The sequence below is a fragment of the Pipra filicauda genome, unplaced genomic scaffold (genome assembly GCF_003945595.2).
Source record: "Pipra filicauda isolate LSUMZ 115617 unplaced genomic scaffold, ASM394559v2 scaffold209_size2725305_pilon, whole genome shotgun sequence".
NCBI lineage: Eukaryota > Metazoa > Chordata > Aves > Passeriformes > Pipridae > Pipra > Pipra filicauda.
Genome location: NW_024104320.1, coordinates 2,401,135 through 2,425,932, shown reverse-complemented (window position 1 = coordinate 2,425,932; position 24,798 = coordinate 2,401,135). Strand labels below are relative to the sequence as shown.

Sequence of the window (24,798 nt, the reverse complement as noted above, 5' to 3'; positions counted from 1 at the left end):
GGTTTAACCCATGACCAAACACCACCAGCTAGACCATGGCACTGAGTGCCATGTCCAGTCTTTGCTGGACATCCCTCCAGGGATGGTGACTCCACCACCTCTGGGGAGCCCAATCCAATGTCTAATCACCGTTTCTGTGAAGAAATTCCTCCTAATATCCAACCTAAATCTCCCCTGGCACAGTTCAGGAATATGCCCTCTTGTCCTATTGCTGGTTGCCTGCGAGAAGAGACTGGCTCCCACCTGGCTACAACCTCCTTCCAGGTAATTGTAGAGAATGATAAGGTCACCTGAGTCTCCTTTTCTCCAGGCTGAATCCTCCCAGCTCTCTCAGCCGCTCCTTGTTGGACTTGTGCACCAGACCCCGAGGAAAAGGGGGGCTCTCACAGTGAGTGGGTGGGGATGGGGGGCAGCCTCAGCAGTGAGGGGGTTGGTGCTGTCCATGAGCCAAAAGGCCAATGGAATCCAGGTGTGCATTAGGAAGAGCACTGCCAGCAGGTCAAGGGATGGGATCCTGCCCCTCTAATCAGCCCCACTGAAGCACATCTGGAGTGCTGTGTCCAGCTCTGGGCTCCTCAGGACAAGAGAGACATGGAGCTCCTGGAGCAGGTCCAGCAAAGGGTGACAAAGATGATGAAGGGATTGGAGCATCTCTCTTAGGAGGAAAGGCTGAGGGAGCTGCCTTGCTCAGCTTCTAGAAGAGACACTGAAAGGGGACTCATCCATGTCTGTCAGGGTCTGCAGGGAGGGGGCAGAGGATGGACCAGGCTCTCCTCGGGGGTGTCCAGCAATGGGACAAGACCACGGGCACAAACTGAGGCCCAGGAAGTTCCACCTGAACATGAAGAAGAACTTCTTTCCTGTGCAGTGACCGAGCAGTGAAGCACGTTGCCCAGAGAGGGTGTGGAGTCTCCCTCACTGGAGATACTCCAGAAACACCTGGACGCAATTTTGTGCCAAGTGCTCTGGGATGACCCTGCTTGAGAAGGGAGGTTGCACCAGATGACCCACTGTGGTCTCTTCTGACCTGAACCATTCTGTGATTCTGTGAGGGCTCTGGGAGGTGTGAGGGGGATGTGAGGGAGTGTGAGGGGGGCCTGTGAAGAGAGTGATGAGGGGGCTGTGAGGAGAATGTGAGGGGTGTGATGAGGGGCTGTGAGGGGTTATGAGGGAAATGTGAGGGGTGTGATGACGGGCTGTGAGGGGGTTATGAGGGGGATGTGAGTGGCATGTGATGGGCTGAGGAGGGGCTGTGAGGAGGGTGATGACGGGGACATGACGCCTGAGAACACCGCCCTGCCGACGGGGCTGGGGGGGGCCGATGACGGGGGCGGTGCCACCTCCCCGCGCGGGGGCGGGGCCGCGACGGTGACGTCACCCCCGCCTGGCAACGGCGTGGGGGCGGGGGCGGCGCGCGGCTCTCGCGGGACTTGGCGCCCCCCGCCGCGGGCGGGGCGGGGGCGGGACCGGGGCCGGCGCTGGCGCTGCCCGAGCGCGGCTGAGGCGGCGGTGGGAGCGACGGGACGGGCGCGCAGCCCCTCTGACCCGGGCCGCTCGCGGCTCGGAGCCGCCCCTTCCACGCCCGCAGCGCCCGCGGATGGAGCCGCCGTGCCCGGCTTGAGCGCGTCGGTGGGACGCGGAGCCGCTCCGCCGAGCCCGGGCGGGCGGGCGCAGCATGGGTGAGTGAGCGCGGCGGGACCGGACCCCTCCTCCCGCCCCCCCTGGGGGAGAGCTTGGGGTGAGGGGAGGGCGCGGGGCCCGGGGCGGCCCCCGGTGTGCCCCGGGGCGGGGGCCGGTGGAGGAGCTGCGGGGCCGGCAGGTGCCCGCAGGTGCTCGGTGAGCGATCGCTCCAGGCAGAGGCCGGTCCGGAAGGTCCCCGGGGGCTGCGGGTTCCCTGGGTTTCGGTGGGGAGAGCGAGGAGTAACAGCGAACACTGACCCCGTGCTAGTTGCAGAATAAAAGTTTCTGTGGTTACGTCCAGCCCTCCTTTCGCTTTTTTCTTTTTTTCCCCCTACTCGGCTTTAGTTTGAGCTGCACCTTCACCCGTTTCTTCACCGAGGTGTTGGCTTAAAGAGAGCGAGTGCACAGCGACCAGGAGAGTTCCTGTGCTGTGATGCGCGGGTTCAGGTTTACACTGGAAGCAGTCGGTTGTGCTGGGTCTGGTTTTTAATGGGAGAGCGTCGGCGTGGAGAGGTATGAATGAGTGACTTAAACACCGCTCCGCAGAGCTCTCCTTCCTTAGAGGCAGTGCCCCCACTGATGTTCAAAAAGGTCCACTGACCATTTTGTTTGTCTTTGATATCTCCACTCCTGTCGCACCCCTTGCTCTCCGTCCTGTGTAACATTATCTCCATGTGCTCTGGAGGGGTACGTGTGACAGTGTGTGCTTATGCTGCTGTGTGCAAATGTGCTGGTTTAGAGCGGGATTTAAGCTTTTTAAGCGCAAGGATACCTGGGTTTTGGATAACTCGTCATCTGCATCTTTATCCCCATAAAATTGAAGAGGGTGTGCAGGTCAAACGTGCAGTTACTGGAGCGATGAAAGCTCCTCTTGACTTGTTTTCTACTGATTAGGAAGATGGGCTTTCAGTGTTTTCATCTCGGGGAAAGTAGCCTGATGTGGCCAAAGCACACTGAAAGTAAAGTCTGAAGCTATAAAGCGGAATGGGTGTTTTAAGTTCTGATACGAACCAAACTCTAAAGAACTCGCTTTTTGTGATTGTTCAGAATAGGTAAGACTTGCTTAAAAAACACAAAATCACACACAAAGAATGCAAAGACTCACAATGCAAAGACAATTCAAAAGAATCACACAGATTTCTTTTTGGGCTGTGTTCTCTTATTTGCAAGTGAGAAGTGTCCGTCCAGGTCATTGCAGTGACTTGTTATGGTAGTTCCTGAAGCATAAAAGTTTAGTGTGCTAATTAAACATTTTGAAGTCAGACTGCCTTGTGAATACCTCAGGATTTACATATGGTGTGTCTGGGTTATTAAAACCATTAGTATCGTTTATTACTGTAGTTAGAAATACTGTATAAGACTTCAGAAAGGACTGAGTCTAGTTTATGATTATTGCGTGGTATAAAACAATGTATACATTGTTTTTTAATGTATATATATTTTTTTACAATGTATATATTGTATTTTTTCCTTAAGTTTCCTTTTCTTAAGGCAGTCCTTTTCTGATGACAGTAATGAGCATGTTATTACTGCTGCAGAGGCGACTGAATTGAGTGGGTGCACACACTGTGTCAAGTATTGTTATTGCGTGGGTTATTCTAACCATAACAATTTGTGTGTCTGTGCAGTTAGAGAACGATTCCTGCCAGAACGCTGGCAAACCTCTGTAAAGGATTGTGGAATAATCCTAGAGCCTTTTAAAAAGATTTTCTCTGTAGGTGTTGTCCTTTATTCAGATTTCCAAATGTTGCTTTCTTGTGATCAAAAGCAGGGAGGAATATATATCTCTAAAAATAAGAGCGGAAAAGAACTAACTGTAGCTTGCCCTGCACTCATTGGGTTCAGTGGTGGCCTCACATTTTACCTTCAGAAGTCATTAGTTGATTATTTTATTACTGACGTCATGGCAGAGCTGGTTCTTGATAAGAGATTGTTTGCCTTTTATGTCAGTTTGATGAAGAGATTTTGCATGTGAGAGGTGGCTTGGAGGGGAGTGTTGAGTATCTTTGGCAGACTTGGGGGTTTCTGAGATGTATGGAGAAGTAAGAACAAGGCAGTGTGACTCTGGAGGAACCAAAAGGAGAAGGGCAGAAGTACAGAATGCCTTGGAACAGGTTCTTTTGTGTTCTTTTAGTAGCTGGAAATTAGTGTTTCAGGAGCACGTGTCACTCAGGCGCCCGAAGGATGGGGAGGAGGATGTTATCAGAGGTGACACACAGGAGCCCATATGAAGTTACTGGTAATGCCCACTGACACACTTGAGCTCTGTCATTATAATTCTTTGCCTTCTGTACTAGATTAATCATGTGGATTCAATATATGACTCCACAAACAGCTAGAGAAGGAGATTATTTAAAGGGAAAAAATATATTCAGATGTTCTAGAGGAAAAAGACTATATTTGCTTGAATTGTCTTTTGCTGTCTTGGGTTAATATCCACTTGGAGAGAGGTAGAGTTCCGTGTATTGGTGCATTGTAACATCTGCTTACTTCTATGGCTCAATAACTGGTAATTGGCCTAATTTTAGTTAAGAAATGGTTTGACTATATAACTTCCATGTTAACGGGAAGGTTGAGCTAAATTTTAGAGTCCCTTTGCAGCCAATCATCCTATAATTTTACAACTAAGAAAGAAATCTTACAGCAACAATTGATAAATTGCCACAGTGGAACACTAAAATCTACTGAACTCTTGTCAATATCTTCTTAGCTATATGCATGTCCCATCCTTTTTGATTTCCAAAAATTTGTACAGGCTTTGATTTTTGGTTCCCATGAGTCAGTACATTTGAATTTTTCTGCATTTGATCTTCAGACAATTTTGTAATTTTGGAATACTTTGGGAAGCCAGACATACTTCTTCATTGCCAACAGAATAAGTATAAATCTGTTTGATCTACAGAGTAAGTTCATTGAACATTAAACTTGCGTGAAGCCTCTTGCTTTCTTCACCTTCATGTTGGCAACAGAAAACAATCTTAGAAGGTTTTTGTAAGCAGACTGAACTGAATGCTTTTAACATACTGTTGTGGAGACAGTGGCAGATTGTTTCAGTATTCACTAGTAGTATTACAAGAACCTATTAGAAAATTCCTTCAGGGTTTGTTGTTTGATTTAAAAACAAAACAAAAAACTCCACAAAACCCCAGCAATCTCCCCAGAAAAATGGGATACTCCATACAACCCCAAGCAAATGGGATAGTATAGATGAACAGTTCTGCTGGTATTTTACCAAGAAATATGTAAGATGGGATGCCCAGTTGAACTTTAATCACTCTTTATTGACGAGTACAATGACAGAATCAAAAGTGCAGGTTGTTAAACCTTTCTGTATTTGGGTTCTGGATGAGCCTAGTGCTGGCCAACTGTACTTGCACTGGCCAAGTTAAGCAAAGTGCTTTCTTACTTCATTTCTTTATTCTAGACAGAACTGTAAGGGAGGATGATGTGAAGCTGACCTCTGGAAGAGAGATGCCTAAACTAGTGGGAAACCAAATTACTGTAACTGGGAAGAGTTGATGGATACTGAGCTTGGGTCAAGATAGAGGAGAAATCCCATTGAAAGGTGCAAGAGAATGTCAGCTCAACTCTTGCCTTTTCAGGTTTTTTTTCCAAGAATGGAAGAGCTGCTGCACTGAGAGTCCTGACTGTGGGGTGGGTAGGGAGGAAAAGGATATGGAAAGCAGGTTTGAAATGGAAAGTTGTTCTTGTTTGTTTTTTTGGATTGTTGTTGTGGTTTTTTTTGTTTGGTTGTTTTTTTGTTTGTTTGTTTGATTTTTTTTTTTTTTTTTTTGAATAAAACCCCATGGTCTGGCAATCAGTAATTTATAGGCTTTCTCAGAGGTGTTCGTGGTTTCGTCAGAGCTTTTTTATAGATAGGGATGGACCATGAGGGACTTGGACTAAGAGGCACAAAGAAGAATGTGGTTTTGCCAACCACAACTGCCTGTGACAGTGGAAGTCCCTGTTTAACATAAATGGGTGTGTGGGGGGGAAATATGTCCTTTCAATGTGAGGGTATGTTTTTGGTGTGGGTTTTTTTTTCTGTCTGTTTGGGGTTTTTGTTTGTTTGTTTTGTGTTTTGTTTTTTTTTTTTTCAAAAACTGCTGCTTACTCTGGCTGACAGTATTTTTGAGAAATGGTGGATGATTGGTGGCTTCAGTCTGAGAAGTTTCTCTACATCTTCACTCCTCCCGTGTCAGCCGTTCCAGGTGATGGTCACCTTTACTGGATGGTTATTTTAATTTTTATTTCACTTTCAGCTTGTTGAGAGGAGAGTTGTTCAGGACTGTGTATGTGTTATTCAAGACTTAACTCCATGCAGGGGTATAATTATATTTGCTATCTTGGTTTCTTCCGTTTTCCTTACAGTTTTTGTTTCAGCTAGGTAGGATTTATACCTTGAATTCTCTTTACCTTCACTGGCTTTCTCTGTTGTCTGCCTGTGCTTGGGGTTGGTTTTTTTTCTCTTAGTGGGTTTTTGTTGCATAAACACAGGAAATGTGTGGTTGGGCACCCTGTGCTGTCTGGGGCTGAGCTGCCCGGTCTGTCCCGCTCCGCCTGTCATAGCTCTGCTCTTCCATCCGCTTTGCTTCCTTGGAGATGCTGTCACATATGACTGCTGCTCTGGGAGCTCCCCAACCTGGCTTGATAAAAATGATTTGTTAGGAAAGAGCAGCAATGTATGTGCTTGAAGTGACTAAAATCATTCTGACAGAAGTGGGTAAGTCGATCAGGTGAAATTCCTTGCTCGTGGGTCTCAGGGGTAGTGATCTCTAGCAGCTGGTCCAACCTGTGATGGCCACCTGGGCACTTAAAACGTGTCTCTGGTTCATGCCAGGGGTTTAGCTTTTTTCTTCTGTTCCTTTTAGAGTAGGTGTTTTTTTTTTTATATATTTTTTAAACTGGCATCTTTTATTTTATAATGAAGTTAAATTACATTCAACTTCTTCTTTTCTGACACTTTTCCTTTCCATGATGTTCCTTTTTAACTCTTCTCTGAATTGTGAATTTGCTAACTATCTAAAATATTCCCAACTCTCTGTGGAGGCAATGCCTGAGCCTTTGCTGTCCCTTATCGTGGACATGTGGTGATAAGAAACAGTTTTCCCCAACACTGTCTCTGTCTTGATGTGAGCACAGCCCTGCGTGAGCACTGCCTGTAGCTGTCCTGGTGCACTGGTAAAAGGGGGACTGAAGCACTGAAACTGCCTTTTCAGTCACCTCTTTTCTAGAATGATCCCTTGCTGTGTTAAATAACTGTTCCTTTTGCCCTGAATTACTGTGTTTCTTAGCATAAACTTGAGACTTCAGTTCATTTGAATAATATGACGCCAGCACAACTATTTATTTTCTTTGACTAATGCCAACAAATGTTTTTGGGTGGGATTGTGTTTTACTGCTCTAGCCACATGCAGAATTGTCTTTCTTCATATAAAATCAGTGTGAAATACTGCTTTTTCAGAAATCCTGAATAAAGAAAACGATGCATTGTAGATATTTTTGAACAAAAATTTAAGACCTGCCACTGCCAGAGTCCTGAATCAGACTGAAGGAGAAGTCATAGTATGTGTCTGTCTGCCAAATGAGTTAAATCTTTCCACTTTTGGGGTGATGTACACTGGAGAAAATATAATATGAGGTCATTTAGAATGTTAAGTTAACTTTTCTTAAAGAAATATATATTGCCTATAATGTGCTTACAGTATTAGGCAGGATTGCTTTCAGCATAATAAATTAGAACTAATATTTTGAATAATTGAAAAAAGTGAACCATTTTCCTTTAATTTCAGCAGTTTGCATGACCTGTGGTGTTACATGAGAGCTGCAGCTGGAGCTCTCCACTTGGTGCTGAAGAGCTTTGTGATTGTAAACTGAGTTTACATTTGACATTATTGTTAAAGAAACTCAAAACTAATTTTATCACTTTCACTGCTACGACTAGATAAAGCATTACTTTAAATTATTTAAATGGCTTAAGCTTACACTGTTTCTTAACAGTAAATCGCCATAAACATGATACTTTTTACTGTTAGAGAGATATGTAAATGGCTTTGGAATTAAGCAGTCTTAGGTAGTCTCATTTATTTTTGCTTCTTCAGCAGCAGGATCTGGAGTGCTGTGAATAGATTTTTGTGGATAGGAGTTACTAATGATTTTTACTTTAATGTTAAATAACGCAGTTTTGCCTGAGTTCCTGGAAACTTGCCTGACTTACCATTTAAAGAAGTCTCTTAAGTCATCAATTTCTACCTCTTGGATAAAATTACTAAGTGGTCAGCCCTAGTCAAATGTTTTGACTCTGTACGTAGTTTGATCTTTGTAAGCTGGCACTGAAGTAAAGTCTCACCCTTCACTTATCTCTGTCTAGTGAGCATTGTCCTCTTCCCTTCCTTTTACAAACCAGATCATCCAAAACTTTCCTGTCTTCCTGAATTAGCTTTCAGCCAGACTGGCTCTCCAGAGCTGAGACCAAGCTCATGGTGGCAAAAGGAGTGAGGAGGAGGATGTGGATGCTACTTACAGTGGTGTCAGCTGCAGCAGTTACAGCAGTTGACAAAGTCACGCCTGGTAGAGACTTTTTGTCTTCTAGTTTTAGCTCTTTAGTTCAGTTGTGGATTTATTGGTAACATACCAGTATACCTTAATTCCCCCTAGTTTGGGTTTTAGTTCCCCCTCCCCCCAAATTGCATTGTTGTTTCGCTTTTCAGGAAAAATATAAAAGCCAACTTGTCAGAATGGTTCAGGTTGTTTCTGTTCAATGCATCTTTGGGACTGGGGGATAAAAGTCTCCATCTTTGCTGCTTGAAGAAATAAATCTGCTAGTTTTCATCAAGTAAAGGAGAATCATGTTGCTTAACTCTGAACTTGTATCTTGAGTTATGAATGGATTTGTTTTAAGGCTACTTTGAGTGTAATGTCCCTTCTAAAGTCTTCCTGTGGGTGCAGTTTCAGGCTGTGCTTCAGAGATAACTTCAGGCTGCTGCCACAAAGGGCCAGAGCTGTACCTGCCTCTCTCTGGCTTGCCATGGCTCTGGTGGCTGTGACTGATGAGCTGGATGGTGTGGAAGAAACTCCTGAGCCAGGTTTGGCATCCTGTCAGCTGAATGGCCTCACTCTGCCTGCACAGTTGTGAGCTCCTGGGCAGGAGAGTGGATGGGACTGTATTTCAGGAGCCAGGGAATGGAGAGTGTTTCTCCTTTTCCATTTTAACCTGCAGTTACTTTGCACTACGTCCACACTGAAGTTTCATCAGTTTCTTCTATATTAATTGTTCTCAAATGTTTGTAATCCAACAAACTGATTATTTCAAATGTTTTTCTCTTCATTTTTTTAAATGCTTTTTTACCCCTCATCCATTTTAAGCCAGCCAAGTGTTTTTTTTAAAATGTGTCTCTAACTTGCTTTTTTAAAAATTGATTTAATAGTAACTTTATAGAGAAAATAGTTCCTAAACTGCTAGAATTTGTAATTGAGGTACCTTTTGTATTTCTGTGGATTTTGGTCTTGGTTTTTTTCAGTAATGTGTATGTTTGGAGAAGACAACTGAGCACAGTATGTAAAAATATACCTCTGTCCTTACTGTATCCTGATTTTTTTGCCATTGGGCTGGACTTCAGTGTTCCCGTCACTTAAATGTTTTTATGGAGTTTGGCTTATTTAGTACTGTCATAAACCAAGAAATGCAAGATTAACTAGAATAAACCTGCCTAAAACTTAAGGTAAATCACATTGCTGTTTGCACTCTTTGTGACATCTGAATATTTCTGTCGGGGAAGTTATTAATTGCTAGAATGAACTGCCAGGAGAAATGCTAGATCCATCAATTCTTGGTATGGTCAGTCCCCTGAATAATGCAGATATCAGTGTGTTCCTTAATCTTCCCTTTTGGCAGATTTAGTGATCATGTGTCCATGCAGTGATCTGGTTTAAGGCGCTGGCCAGAATTGAATCCAACCAGAGGAGAACCAGCTGTGTCTGATTTGGCAGCAAAGTGGACTGACACACCCTGGAGCAGCATAACTGTGAGACCAGCACGAGGGAACAGTGGTATGGGAGTAAGTTGGGAGAGACTGCAGGGTCATTCCTTCAGCCTCACAGTGTTGGAGTCACTGTAAAACTGTTCTCTGTAAATGATTGAAGCCATCGTTCCTGAAAAGCAGAGCCCACCTGTTTTGCTTCCGAAGTGGTTCAGTGAAGAGCATTATTTTGTTCAGAGTTTTTAGTAAGAGGCTTGACAAATTCAGCAGGATTTGCAAGTTGTCTGGGAGTGTCGGTGGGGTTTCAGGTGACCAACTGACGGGTGGGGATGGGCTGTTTGTTTGAAACCTGTATCCCAAACAACACTTTGTGTTCAGCTGAGTTTGTGCCGTCCTGGAGCCAGGTGAAATGAGGTGCTGTTCTGCAAGTGGGGCAGTGGAATTGCTGAGGTGAGCAAGGCTTTTGTAGACCAATCCTGTGGGTATGGTAAATAAGGAGACTGCAGATCCTCCTGAAAAGTGCAAACAGCAGAATATAGTCTTTTTATTAAGCATGAATTATTATGAACTGTGCTGTTTTACTCTGGAAAATCAAATGTGCTTTGTTTGCTGGACCTGTGTGTTAATGAAAATACACCTCGTCCTTCAGCACAGGGAAAGAGTGTTTGTGAAGTGGAAATGGTAGTAAAAAGCATTACACTAAAACATTCACATTATGAGAACCGTAAGTATAACAAGGACTGCTTTTACTGCCTACCAATATCTGGGTAAGGATGTGGTGCAAGGAAGTAGGGGAATTGGAAATTGTCTTGGCTGACACCCTTTGCAGCTCTAGGAGAGCTTGAAGGCATTTCTTGTAGCACCGTGTGCTATAGGACTGTGTGCGAGTTACCCATGTGGTGGTTGTCAACTAAAAACACAATTAAGAGTGTATAAAATTGCTTCCTCTAATTTTTGTGTGTTCATCGTCTTATTAGATGCTTATTTTGTGGGAAGAGAGTTTGCTCTTTCAGTCTTAATGGTTCTTTCTTCCGGAGAGAGAATTATAAGATACATATATGGATTGTAATGTAAATGGCTTCTAATATGTAGGTTGTAGAAGAAAACTTGCCCTGTAGACAGCTAGTAGGAGAAAGCCTCAGGCTGGGTGAATACAAGATGAAATAAAGCTGTTTATGAAACAGGAGATGTGCTGTCAGTAGAATAAGACACAGCCTGCCATCTCTGTGCAGCAAGGAGACCGTGCTGATTTGCTGTCAAGACAGAGGTGCTGGATCCTGCTCTTCAGTGCTCTGTGATGCTTCTGCAGTTCTGAGCAGCAACAGAAGTGGTAAATCCTGACCTTGGTTTTTTAAGGAAGCTGAGGTCATACTGCTGATATTTTTTTCTCTTGATTTTACTTTTTTTTTTTTTTGAGTGTGTTTGTGGTTGAGTCACCAGGGTTTTGCCTGTAGTTGTGAAACCTGTGGGGACAGGTTTCAAGGGGATTTCCTCTGGTTCTAAATTCCAAGCTACTCCTTCAAATGAACATGTTGAGAACAGTGGAGGTGAGAGTTAGCTTTCTATGAACTTGCTTTGGGTGCTTTGTATCCTGACCTCAGCAACTGGTATCCCTTGCCCCAGACAGCTTTTCATAACCTCCTGTAAGTCCTCTGCTCCCTCCTCAAATTCTTCAAATGCCGATCCTCGTATTACTATCAATTAGCGCTGCAAGACACAGCACATGCTGGAGCTGCTTCCAAGCTGCATAGTTGGTGATTAGCCAGCCATCAGGTTAAAAGAGCAAGAGTGTTGGGGCAGTCCTGAAGTCTTTTCCTGGGGAAGGACTGAGATTTGGGTGCTTCAGTGCTGACTCTGCAAAAAAATAAAAAAAAAATAATAAAAAAATGTACAGCTCTTATTTTTGAGATGCTGCTCTTCTGGCATGTTTTAGCCAAATGTGAAAGAATTGGGAGGGAAGCAAGAGGACAGGCAGATAGGTGTGATCATGTAACCCTAGTTTCTTCAAGTGCTTGAGATTATAATGAGGTACTAAAAAACCCCATAGTGAATGAAGTGAGGGGTGATTGCTGTGCTGCGGTAGTATTGGGAGGATTGGTCAACAGAAATCTTGTGTTCCTAAAAGACAAACGCATAGTCCAGCATTTAGGAACAAACTCCCTTACTGTCTGCCAGGTGGCCTGAGCAGGATAGTAGCCAGCAGGTCGTGGGGAGTGGTTGTTCCCCACTCCCAGGCATTCACATGACTAAAATACTGTGTCCAGTTTTGCTCCTTCCTCCCCTCAAATGCAGGGGGAATGCCACCAAACTGGAGAGCTGCGAGTGCTCAGGAGGCTGGTGCATGTGGTGTGCAAGGAGTTGGTATAGCCTGGAGAAGAGAATTACAGACTCTTCTTGGAGACATGGTGGAAAGTTGTGAATCAATGGCTGCAAGTTAGGACAGTGGTAATTTCTGTTGAATATAGTGTGGAAAAATCATTATGAGAATTGAGTATCAGAAAAGCTGCCCAGGGTCGCTGTTTTATCTTCATCCCTTCAAGACTTTTAAAATTTAGCTGGACAATCCCTTGAGCAACCTGGTTTGGCTTTGAGATTAACCTTGCACTGATCAGGTTGGAATAGTAACCTCCAGAGATCCTTTCAAACCTTGTTTTCCAGTGATTAGAAGCATTGCAAGTTATGCAGGTTGAAGTCATGATCTTAATAAAAATTGTTTAAATCCTTCTAAATCCGTGTTACAAGTGGGTATTTACAGAATTGATCTCTGAACTTTTAAAACATAATTGAGCTAATGAAATGATTTAACCTTCTTTAAAACTATCTGATTGAGGTTGTAGGGTTCTCTTGAGCATTTGTTGTTTTGACTGGCTCTTGTAAGAATCCATTGCATAAGGATTTCTTTCTGTGCTTTTCAGTCCAACGGTTCAGTTGATTGTATTGATTAAAATGTCCACACTAAAAAGTTAATTAACTTTATTAATGCCACAATTACTGTGGACTGTCCTGACAGTGTGGAATCAGATAGAAACACTTGTCCCTGTTTTAATACTAAGCATATTTTGTCGTTTTTGCAAGATCCCAATCTGGGACCATTCAGACTCTTGCATCATGTCTGTTTTTAAAGATGAAGGGAACACTTTGTGCATGCTCCACTGAATGATGCTTTCAAGTTTCCATAAATTTATTTCAAAGCCAGATTCTTGCCATGTTTGCACAAGCACTAATTGTCATTTAGAATTAGATATGTGCCAAATTGTAGGTTGTCTGTCAAAGCATTTCTCTATTTTTGCAGAGCGTAAAAGGAGTTTTCTTTTGGTTTAAACCCAGAAGGCTCTCAGACTTTCTTGTTTTTGTAACTCGTGAATTTATAACCTGGAGCTATGATCATGATGTTCTTTTTGGCTAGGAGAATCCTGAGAAAAATCTGCAGGAGAGGCTGAAGCTTTTGTAGTAACATGGGGTTCTGATATTGAAGGAAGGAAGCTATTATAAAATTCAAATACTTTTTTTTTCTTTTTTTTTTAAGGGGAATGACTTTGTAGAAAAATTCTAAGATAAGCAACAGAGTCTTCAGCTTCAATATTTTTTTTTGTTTGTTTGTTTGGGTTTTTTTGTGAGCTAATTATCTAGTAGAGGCTTTAAGGGAAAAACTATAAATATGGAGTTGACCCTGTCATACTTTCACTGCTTATTTGGTGCTTTGGATTTGAGCAAAATCTAAATACGGTATGATCTTTTTGTTCTTCAGAGGTTTTCTGGCATGGCTTTGTTTTAGCAGCTTTTGTAATTTGGTGTTTTGTGACTCACCTTGAATGTTTTGCCAAGTAGATGTTATAAAATTAACTTAAGGGAAAGAACAGAGGAAGAGGCGTAAATCTATATATGGAACAGTGTCTGAGTCATGACTTCAGAAAATGTGGTGTGTTTTTTTAGGGTGCAGTCCTCTGTGCCCTCTAAGATCCCTGGTTTTTCCTGCATGGTGAATTAGTAGCATTCTTTCCCCTTCTGCTTGTGAAGAGTTTTGCTGCCTTTCCTGCAGGTGTCACCTCTCATTTCCAGGCTGGTTTCTTGCAATGAGGTCAGTTCAGACTGAGAGAAATAACAAGTAGCACAAACCATCTCTTTCTGCTTAACATCACTTCTCAGGCAAAACATTTTGACCTCTTTTGTCCTTATAAATCAAATAGTAGTATCAAATATCTGTGGATGGTAGAGATTTTCTCTAATACTTCCCATTTCATGTCTTCTCCTGCTGCAAAGGGAGGAGCCTGGCAATTCCCACTCATAGAAGTGAGGGGCTGAATCAAAATCCCAGTTGTGATATTTATTAAGTTTGTGACTGAGTTTAAGACAAGTATTTCTGATAACATCTCCTCCTCCTGGAGGAGACATGATGGATGAGTCTTCTAGAGTTGATTTAGTAAACCTGCAGTGAGAGTGTATCCCTAAAACACTTTTTTTCCCAGCTGGCTGGTAATGGTGGCATATCATCTGCAGGATACAGCTGTGGAATTATGAGGGTATATGTGGAGGGTATATGAGTTGCTTTAGCGAAGTGAAAATTGACAAACATTTAATTTTCAGTCGCGTTCTGTCACACACAGTGTTAAGCACTATAATGCACTTCAGGAAATTACAGGAGCCCGGAGTAGGAAAATGAGGCCTATGTGGTTTGCATCTCTCAGGGCAGGCTGCTGGGCAGGGTTTCTGCTGGGCTGTTTAGTTTCATTCTCAAAGTATCCTGTTAATTGTACCTGAGCCAGCGCGGGAAGCTGCCGTTTGAGATGGTTGCTGTTAAAATACAATGAGTTTCTCATTAGTTGAAATAATTTGGGAGGAAGAGCATACATTTTTAACTGTTTTCAGTTGTTCATTGTCCTAATTATTTCAACCTTACTGGGCTGTAAAATTCAACGTGAACTTTTTATTAAAAATGCGTGGTGAGTCATTTGTTGGAGAATGCACCATTGCCTCACTCAATCTAGAAATGCCAGGCGGATCCAGGGTGGTTTTCAGATGGACAAGTTCCGTGCTGACAGAACCAAGTCTGGCTTTTTAGACTGTCTCAAGGGTAGACTGCTATTTTTGGTTTTTTTTGTTTCCCTTTTTTTAGCCAAACTATGTATGTAGAGGGATTGTTGCTTTAAGCAGAAAATGTTTGTGCTAGAACTGGATAATGCAGCATAAAGCAAATTACAGAAGGATTAAGGAAAAATAGCAGTCACTGCAGGATGGACAGAAAAAAAAAGAACTTTACTCAAGTCGCCTTATCACAGTCTTTTGACAACACCTGGAGCTGGCTGTGGATTATATTGTCTGAGGGCTCATGATTGGGATGTCAGTGGAACAGAAGCAAAAAGGTATTTTTGGGACTTTTGGTGGCTGAAATTAATTTTAGTTTGACCACCTTCTGCAGACTTCCCTGTCAGCTGTAAACGTAAAATTGAAATTGTGAGAAACTTCAGTGAGGGATCTGAGAGATCTTGTGGATTTCAAGCCATCTGTGAAAGTCAGAGGATGTCTCTGAAAGAGAACAGGCTAAAGCCAGTTACCAATACATTAATTTGTTTGTATCGCCTATTTAACACATAGGTAAAATATCATTAAAAGATTTTTGTGCCTGAATCACAAAATGGTTTGGGTTGGAAGGGACCTTTAAAGATCATCCAATCCAACCCCCTGCCATGGGCAGGGACACCTTGCATTAGACCAGGTTGCTCAAAGTCCCACCCACCCTGACCTTAAATGTTTCCAGGGATGAGACATCCAATGCTTCTCTGGGCAACCTGTGCCAGTGTCTAACCACCCTCACGCTATAGACTTTCTTGCTTATGTCCAATCTAAATCTCCCCTCTTTCAGTTTAAAACCAGTGCCCCTTGTCCTGTCCCAACAGACCTTGGGAAAAAGTCTCTCCATCTCTCTTACAAGCCCCCTTTATGTACTGGAAGGATGAAATAAGGTCTCAGTTGTCATTAGAAAGATAAAATGTAGTAGGACCCCATACTTCAGGAAAATAATAGAACTAGCTTTTATTCCAGCTTGTTCCTTCCCCTCTTCCAATGGTAATTTTTTTCCTTTGGCGTGCACAGCGTTTAATCAAAATAGGAAGCTGACAGTAGCTGGGCTACTGATGCTGGAGTTTGGGGAAACAAAGGCCCAAATGAGATACTGGATATTGTTAGACTTAAACAAGATGTTTCAAAGTTGTTTTTGTCTTTTTTTTTGGCTTGGTTGTCATTGTTGGTTTTCTCCGTGGTGTGTATTTATTCTGACTTCATTCTTTTTTTCCTAAGAGCCATCTTTACAGCAGTTTAAAATACCCTTATTGTAAGCACTGGAGAGAGTACTTATTAAGTTTTTACCAGATCTTGTAAACCATCACGTGTCCAACACCTTTTTGGTAGTGACTTGTGATAGAAAGATAGACTGTATTTCAGAAAAATGATACATTAAATTCCCTTCTAAAGGAGGGTTTTTTTTAATCTTGTAGAGGAATGGGAGCTGGGGCTGGTAGACTGATCTGCCCCAGCACAGCACTATGGATGTTGGGTCAGGTGGGCATGGTGCTCTGACTGCTCAGCTCTTGTGCCGAGGAAGTGGGAAGCTGCTTGTTGGGAATTTGGCCTGACCTGCAGTCATAGTGGCTGATTGCCATCACTCATCTAATGTTGCTTCAAACTGCTGAGCCTTCTGAGACATGGGGGATGTGTTGAAGTGAGTGTGAAGGCTCATACTCACTTCAGCATGAAGTTGCTTCAAACAGCAAATCCTGTTGGCAATGAAGCTGAGTCCCCACTGGGTGACAGCAGGGTGTTGGTGGTGCTTCCAGAAACTGGGTGGACAGAGCTGAGCTGGTTTTGTGTAGAATCAGCTTGGGTCCAGCACTGTATTTGTGTGTATTGGAGGCATCTTTAGTGCTTGAAAGGATTGTTTGTTTGCCCAGCAACCAGAACTAATAAATTGTACAGATTTAGGTTCTCTGTCTTTGAAATAATCCCCAACTGAAATAATCGGCTTACAGCAAATTGGGAATTAATTGTGTATGCTTAAAAGAAAATGTACACAGAATGGCATGAAAATATTTCAATTCCATTGGTGTTACGTATTATTATAAACTAAAGAAAGAATTCTGATGGCTCAGGACACTTGGCTTAAAACAAGACCATAAGTCAATATTTGAATAGATGAGGTCAGCATTTTCTTAAACTGCAGAGAACCTCCTCTGCCACATCCCTTCCTTGTGGCAGCAGAGTTTGCTTGGCTGGCACAGGCTATCAAAGCCTCAGGAGCAGGAAGCTCTGCTTTGGTACAGAGCTGTTTATCAGGACTGGAGCTGGCACGACTGGTGTGGCTCACCTGGGAGGAGGCACAGGTAGAAATGGCTCTGCTATGTGTCACTGCCATTCCCTCGGCCTTACAGGAGGCACCCAACCTCCTTCTGAGCTACTGTGAAGGTAAAACATCTTATTTGTGGTGGTTAATGCTTTCAGTAGTCCTTGTGATGCAGCTGTTAGCAAGTCCTCCACGTGGAACACAAATGTGATGGTTCTGCATGGCTCAGCACAGGGAAATGTCTGCTCTTTTGTATGGTGTGACTCAAAACCAGTGACTTACTGAAGGCTGTGCTGTAAAATGTGTGTGCAATTCATGGTCTTCATTAGTTAATTGTACTCGTTCCTTGTTCAGTTTTGTAACAGCTTGCAACTGCAACCCTGCCATCAGTTGACAGGAATCCAATGGCCTTGCATTGTTTATGCATTGTGTTAGGATGTGGTTTCATGACAGATTTTGGCTATGTGCAAAGCAGCAAGTGGTAAGGGGCAAGATGAGTGGGTCCCTAGGGGGAATTTCAGGTGTGAGGGACCTGACATTCATCTCGCAAGTTTTGGACATTTTTATATCATTGTAGTTCTGGTCTCGCCCTATGGGCGTAATGCCTATTAAAGATTAACACACATTAGGAGTATTCTTGAGTTTAGTTTCAGTGGGGAAAAAAAAAATCCAGAGATTATTTACTGTGAGACTGCTCCACACTGAACTGAAGCACCATAAATGAGGGTGGTTTGGACCTTCAGGAGCAATGTGCTCCCCATCTGTGCTGTAACAGTAATGTAGATGTGGGTCTGAGTTGGGTTTGAAGCAGTCCTGGGTCTCTGACCCTACAGTGAGACATCTGAGGGAGATAAAGAAAGTTGACACTAAGTAGTTTTCTCTCAGGCTGTTTTCTTTATCTGATTCACCAGTAATATAAATAACTACTAATCTTAAATGCAGAGCTGGGGGTAGGGACCATGTGAATGCACACAGAAGAGAGCATGGGATCACAGCATTCTTGGGTTAAGATGTCTTGGAAATACAGCCTTGGGTTTCCCGCTCTCTTTTGGTGATGTAGCTTTACTGGGCACTTGGAGAAGGAAAGCAGGAGATGCTGGATGTTTCCATCTGTTCGAGGTTCAGTCCCTTGCCTGCTTCTCAGTCAGATATGGCTGTTTAGGTGTGAAAACAAGGGAAGGACCCTTTTGCACAGGACCAGTGCTCAGAGTTGTTTTCCCAGTACTGGGAAATGTGAGGTGCTTCCCTACTCAGATTGAGGGAGACCAAACCCACATCTGTACCCCAAAGGGATACTTAGATCTTTGGGGAACTGGTTATTATGGTCATTGTGTAGACAGGAGAGGGAATCATGGGAGCAGATGCAGAGTGTGAAGGAAGGAGCAGTGGAGGCCTTTGGCCAGGAGGGATTTGCCTTTAATTGCCAAACCCTTGTGCTCACCTTGTGCATGTGTCTTACGGGAGAGCTTTGATGACAAAACTCATGCAGTTTTGGGAGAAGCAGCTAGAGTTTTAAGGGCAACGGGGAATCCACCAGGCCTCTTTATTTGAGTATAAGGGTTGTCATCAGTGACTCGGGTCAGGGTAACAGGGTGTTGGAGTGGAAAGAAAACATTCTTGTAACCACTACTTATGTTTACAGTTCTGGAGGTGTTTTCATTGTTCAGCATTTAAACACCTGAACTACTTTTTCAGTGTTAAGATGTGTCTTAAGTGGCCAAACATATACTACGGTATTGCTGTTAAAACAGCTGGAATTCCTATAGCTCACAAATTGTAGGAAGACTTCTGTGGGAAAGCAGTTGGAAGGAGCACCTAATTTTGAAACAGTTTGGAAGAAAAGTATGATAGTTATAAGGGTAAGGTAGTATCTTCTGTGGTTTTTTGTCTCCAGTGTAAACTTTGCTGTGAAACAAAATACCTTTGTAACTGTGTGTATGTACTCGTACATAATAACACAATTGTTACCCTGGTTTTATAGGACACTAAACTTTGAGGGTTTTCTGTGATAAATGTACAAGTGGAAACAACAGCAAGTTTTAAGCATCTAGCAACTGTCTGTTATGATAAACTGGGAAAGCAAAAGCTCAGTTTCTAGTATAACTGCAGTTCTGCTGCCAAGGTGCTTCTGGAGGCTGCACAACTTTCCAGGGTTCATGTTCCAATAAATGACTTTAAATCTGAACTGACCTAAAACCTGCCTGAAGAGACCTTCATGGAACATGGCAGCAACTCTTGCTGCTTCATGTTGGACTCTGTTCCTCCCAGTCTGCAGCAAGTTTCAGCAAAGCTTCCCAATATATGCAAGGATTTCAGTTATTCAATGAATCATCTTTTTTTAAAATTTTATAAACTATTAAAATGTGTTTTTCATGGGATTTTATTTTTATTTCATGGTTTGTGTCTTTATTTTGGCTACTACAGAAAGGTCACTGGATTCTGACAGTATTGTAATACCTTAAACAAAGTACCAAGAATGTGAAGTTGTCGTCTTTGCTGGGTGAGTGTCTGACATGGGTTATTTCTGTTGAAGACACAGGCATGCTAGAACTTTGGTATATTTTCTCTTTTACTTGCTTTATTTATTGGTTTTTCTCTTTTAAGGCTCCCAGAGGGCCTTAGTTACCTATAATAGACAACTTCAGAAAGACACAGAGTAGCTGAAGACTTCCTTTGTTTAAAATCAGTGAAGATGGGTGTTATGGCCATGCTTGTTGGGAGACTTGCTTCTGCCTTGGCACTGAGATGTGGTTGGCAGAAGAGCCAGTTGTGTAAGTTTTGGAGAAGTGGAGAGTCCACCTGTGCCAGCAGTGACTGAATGCCTCGTGCAGGCAGTGTTGCTGTGCTGGCTGGCAGTGGGAGCTGTTTTGTCAGAGGCACTGGGGTTAGATAGGACACTTTTCATCTTTGCTGTGGGGAATAACGTCTGTAGTTGTTCACTGGGCTGACTGGCTTTGATGTGTTGGGTCTGTTTTATTTCGTAAGTGAGGTTGTCATCTCAGTGGAAACCAAGAGCTGAGCAGACTGCTCCCACAAAACTTACTATAACCACCTTCCCCCAAAGATATCCAGTCAATATTTTTTTCCTCTGATTTAATCAGTCCCTTGCCCCTGAAAATGGGTGAGAACCTTCAAAAAGTGCCATGTGGGAGGCTCCCTAATTGTGTTGGAAAGCTGTCATGGCTAGATGACAGAGTGTGTTTATATGTGTTTAAGTGGAACTTTTGTGGTTTGTTCATCCCATTACCTCTTGTGCTTTCAATGGGCACCACTCAGTCTTTTCCACACCCTGATCAATAAGATTTCCCTGAGCTTTCTCCCGGCTCTTTCAGCTGTGCCTCGTATGAAGATACTCAGGACCCATAGTCATCTATGATCTGCATGGCCCTTTGGGCTCACACCATTATTTTCATTTCTGTCTTGTATTGGGGCACCCAGGACAGCACCAAGCACTCCAGATGGTCTCCCCAGTAGAGAGCAGAGGGGGAGATCCCCTCCCTTGGCCTGTGGCAGTGCTCCTCCTAATGCAGCCCCAGCTGCTTTTGATCCTCTTTTGCTGCAAGGATGTGTTGCTGGCTCCTGTGTACTTGGTGTCCACCAGGTCCTTCTCTGCCAAGCTGCTTTCCAGCCAGGCAGTCCACAGCCTGTACTGGTGCACGGGGTTGATTCTCCCCAGGGACAGGACTTGGCATTTCCCTGTGAACTTCCTCAGGTTGCTGATGGTCCATTTCCTCAGCCTGTTGAGGTCCCTCTGAATAGCAGCATATCCATCCGGTCCATCAGCCACTCCTCCAGGCTTTGTATCATCTGCAGACTTGCCGAGGGTGCATCAGTCCCATCATTCAGGTCATTAATAAAGGTACTGAACGACTCAGGATTGACTCCTGGGACACACCACTGGTGTCCCCCCGAGCTGGACCATGTGTCATTGATCACAACCCTTGGAGCATTTTGGACAGTGTTCAGTCCACACCACTTTATACTCCTCTGGCCTGTACTCTGTCAGTTTGTTTTTGGTGGCACTGGCTCAATTGCCTCTGATTCTTCATTGCACGGATTCCAGCCCCTCATCTGCTACCAGGGCACTGAATGTGTAGTCTTGTGTTTTTAAATCTGTTCTGTCAGTTCTTAGTCTGTTATAATTTATTATCTCTAATGCCCTCATCAACCTGACTGTGATGTGGCTTCTCATTTGTTTCCATCCCTCTTTCCTTGGTTGGAAGCATGTTCCAGGTGCTGTCTTTATGTTTATATTTGAATTCTTGCCAAAACAAGATTGCCACTTATGTGTTAGAGATGTAGGGTCAAGATACCTTCTCTACATGCGGTGTAGGAGGTGGTTTGGGATGGCCCATTCTGGCTGTGAAAACTTGGGAGAAAGTTGTCTCCCTCTCTGGTGAGCTTTGGTATTCCTGGATGTGCAAGAAAAGCACAGTAAATCTCACAATGTTCCTGCTCAGGCTTGAGAAGACTATTTTTCATTCATGATGTGGATGAAAAATCGTGGACTTATAAGATACATATAAGATACCTCGTGGACTTATAAGATACAGATAATTGATTTGAGTTGGGTTTGAAATGGAGAAAGCAGTGTAAAAAAACTGAGGGGAGGTAAGATAGGTGGCTTTTGTATTTTGTGTTGCTGAGGAGTTCTGCTGCATGTTCTACCAGTTGAGACTGTTTTTGAAAGTTTTGACCAGTTTATATGGTTGGAGTCCCACTTATTGCTGACTGATCACAGCATATCTGTTCTTGAGTAAAGCTTTTAAGTGAGAACTTGAAACATTCAAAAGCATTCAGAACTACTTGAAGCCTTCAGAAGTGCAATCTGTGGACTAATGTAATTCCTAGTTATTGTTGTTATGCCTTAACATTTTCTGTCATCACTGGATACTGTTTTTACTTGGGTAAATATTATACTTCATACTTGAAGATGTTTCAGAGGCTTATTTAATGTGGACTGGTTTGGCAGTAAACAGTTTCTTGCCCATCACACTGAAGTCCAAATTACCTGAATGATTCAACTAGTGCTACTTGCCAGTATTGAAAAGCAAAACTGATGAGTTCTTCTTGAGGGTCACGTAGTATTTATGTGGGAGATGTGTGGCTTCTTGCTGTTTCTGTGCCATCATATGAAAAAAGTTATGGGATAAAACTATTTTGACATTCCCCACAATCCCTTCCACTTTACGGATGAGACAACAGAATTTGCATCTGATTTTTCTTCATATCCATGAGAGTGAGGGTGGCATGGAGTATCACTGACAAATAAAAGAGGAGGTTCAGCACCTAAATTTTAAACATAAAAAGCTGATGTCCTTTTACTTCTGTTTATCTTTGGAAGACAGAGACACGTGGATGCTGATTGGGAGGTTCTTCAAAGCCTCTGCTGGTTGTTGGCATGACCGAGTCCATGTTTTACAGCCTGCAAAGGTGACCAAAATGAGTGTGTTGTTCATTTCAAACACAAATACAGGAATGTTCTCCCAAGGGAATAAATAAGCTTTCAGAAGAATTGGTTTGTGTTGATGCAGTGTGAGTGTGATTATCTACTACTGCTGTGGAAAAAGGACCAGGTGTTTGGCAGTTCCAGTCACAGTCTGCAATGCTGAGAGCATTTACCATGACTGACACTCTATTCTGATCCATTTTCCATGTTTAACTTTATAGAACTATCCTGTAGTGTGTATATTGAAATATAGTATCTGCTAATGTGCTTCAAAACAGAGTATATCATGAGAGAAATATGTGACATGGACATTTCTTACGTTTCTCTGCATTTGAAGGTTTCCAAAATGGCTGGGTCGAATTGGTTGGAAGATGACATTTTTATTTCCACACCGTAGGTGATGAATGGCTGTTGTCTTTATGATCTGTGGCTGCCAGAATTTCCTATATATTTGGCAATATTTCATGTCAGCCACTCAAAAGACAACTCAATGCAGAAACAAGACAAAACTACTCTACTTGCTGCAGGCAGTAAGGGGGGAATATGATCCTTTGAAACAACTTTAGAGAATGCATTTGGCAAAAATAAAAAAGTGTGTGCCAGGAGTTTCAGAGAGTGTATCATGAGTAGGTAACTCTGGTGCTGCCTTCAGTTCACAAGGAAGAAAATAAATTTGTCCTTAAAGGAAAGAAAGCAAAACTAAGTCTTCATGTTTATATTTGACTGATTCCTTTGTTAATGGGTATATTAAAAAAATACTTTGCCAGACAGATCGTTCAAACTTCTCTTGCATTCATGGCACCATCATGTAGTTCTGTTTTTCGCTAAGGGTTTTCTGACTTCATCCATAGGCAGCAGAGGAAAAAAGGCTTCATTGCAACATCACTGCATCTGCACTTTTGATCAAAATTGCCCACAGATCAGAATTATACATTGGTTTAATGCAGCTGTAAGTTCAATACCAAGGAAATAATACTTCTTCCTAGTTGATTCTTTCATTTTTGAATTAATTGTTGAATATTATTGTGCACTGATAGAATAGAGTAACTAGGGGAAAAAAACCCCCAAACTTCTAAGGCCCTTCTGGATTTCTGTCTTTTAACCCTGTTGTGCTCCTGTCATTGTGCGTGTTCCTTATGATCTGCAGAGGAGGAGGCTTCAGTGAGAACAGTGTTAACATTTGGCAGTGCCTGGATATCTGACTGAATTTGAGTGAGGGAAGATTATTTGACTGCTGCAGGTTTGTGGAAGTTTGTGGCATGAACAGAATTTCTTGATGAACAAATGAGTCTTTATTGCCAAAAGAGCCTTAAGCTGTCAGTGAGCAACGCATGGATCTTGTGCAACAGATGGACAAATATGTAAATACATTACTACGGTCCTCTGAGTAAATTAATTGTATCAAAATTAAAGCTCACTTGCTTATTCTACTTCATATAAACCGGATGACTCTGAAGGAGGGTGCCTTTGTGCAGTTTAAGTTGTATGACGTTGTCAATCACACACCTTCTGGCTGTATTACATTTCTTGGATCGAACCTGCAGAAACACTGTGTGTGCAGCAATCAGTTTTTGCAGATAGAGCAGCAGGTTCAGGTATGAGAATTAACAAAGCATCGTATATACATACTGTACATGCAGTGTTTGAACCTTCCTCCCTCCTTGGCCCCAAATGTGCACTGAGTAACAAGCACTTGCCCTGTGGGCATTGATTCATTATTGGTAAATCTCCAGCTGGGACTTGGTGGGGGGGAAGGAAACCACTGCCAGTAATTCCTTCCACCACACATGAGCAAAAACCTACCCACCACCACCAAAATATGACCTGGTGTCATATTCCTGCATTTACTTTATTCTAATAGGCAACTGTCCAGTTCCCCAACCCCCCCTTCCCCCCCCCCCCCGAAAGAGTTGGGAATGTTACAATTCATAAATGAGCATTCCTGTAAGGGAAAAACACTTGTTCTTAGCATTTGGGGTTAGGTCTGCCTTTTGCACATATGTGACTTTCAAGTTGCATTTCCAAGACTGGGTTGTACTCACTGTGGGTCTTTTTCTTTTTTAGTGGACTATATTGTGGAATATGACTATGATGCAGTGCATGATGATGAGTTAACGATCCGAACTGGGGAAATCATCAGGAATGTGAAAAAACTGGAAGAAGAAGGATGGTTAGAAGGGGAGTTAAATGGCAAAAGGGGCATGTTCCCTGACAATTTTGTGAAGGTGAGTTGTCTGCATTTGCTGGGTCTTACTGTGATCGTGTATCAGGCTCATTATTACTGAAATGGTTAGAATGCACATCGCTTGTATTTGTAACGGGATGATTTTTTTTTTCGATGTGAAGACCTTTTAGGT

At 42.9% G+C, this 24,798-nt stretch overlaps 1 protein-coding gene across 3 annotated transcripts in view; it reads left to right on the top strand.

Annotated features, from left to right (window-relative positions):
• Positions 1 to 1,498: 1,498 nt before the first annotated feature.
• LOC114002884 (CD2 associated protein) overlaps positions 1,499 to 24,798 on the top strand; it is an 81,509-nt gene continuing 58,209 nt past the window's right edge. For all 3 annotated transcript variants that reach the window (XM_027749272.2, XM_027749273.2, XM_039380955.1), the window contains exons 1-2: positions 1,499 to 1,679; positions 24,506 to 24,666. In XM_027749272.2, the coding sequence (XP_027605073.2) occupies positions 1,676 to 1,679; positions 24,506 to 24,666 (165 nt within the window). In that variant the 5' untranslated portion in view covers positions 1,499 to 1,675. The remainder of the gene's footprint in view (positions 1,680 to 24,505; positions 24,667 to 24,798) is intronic.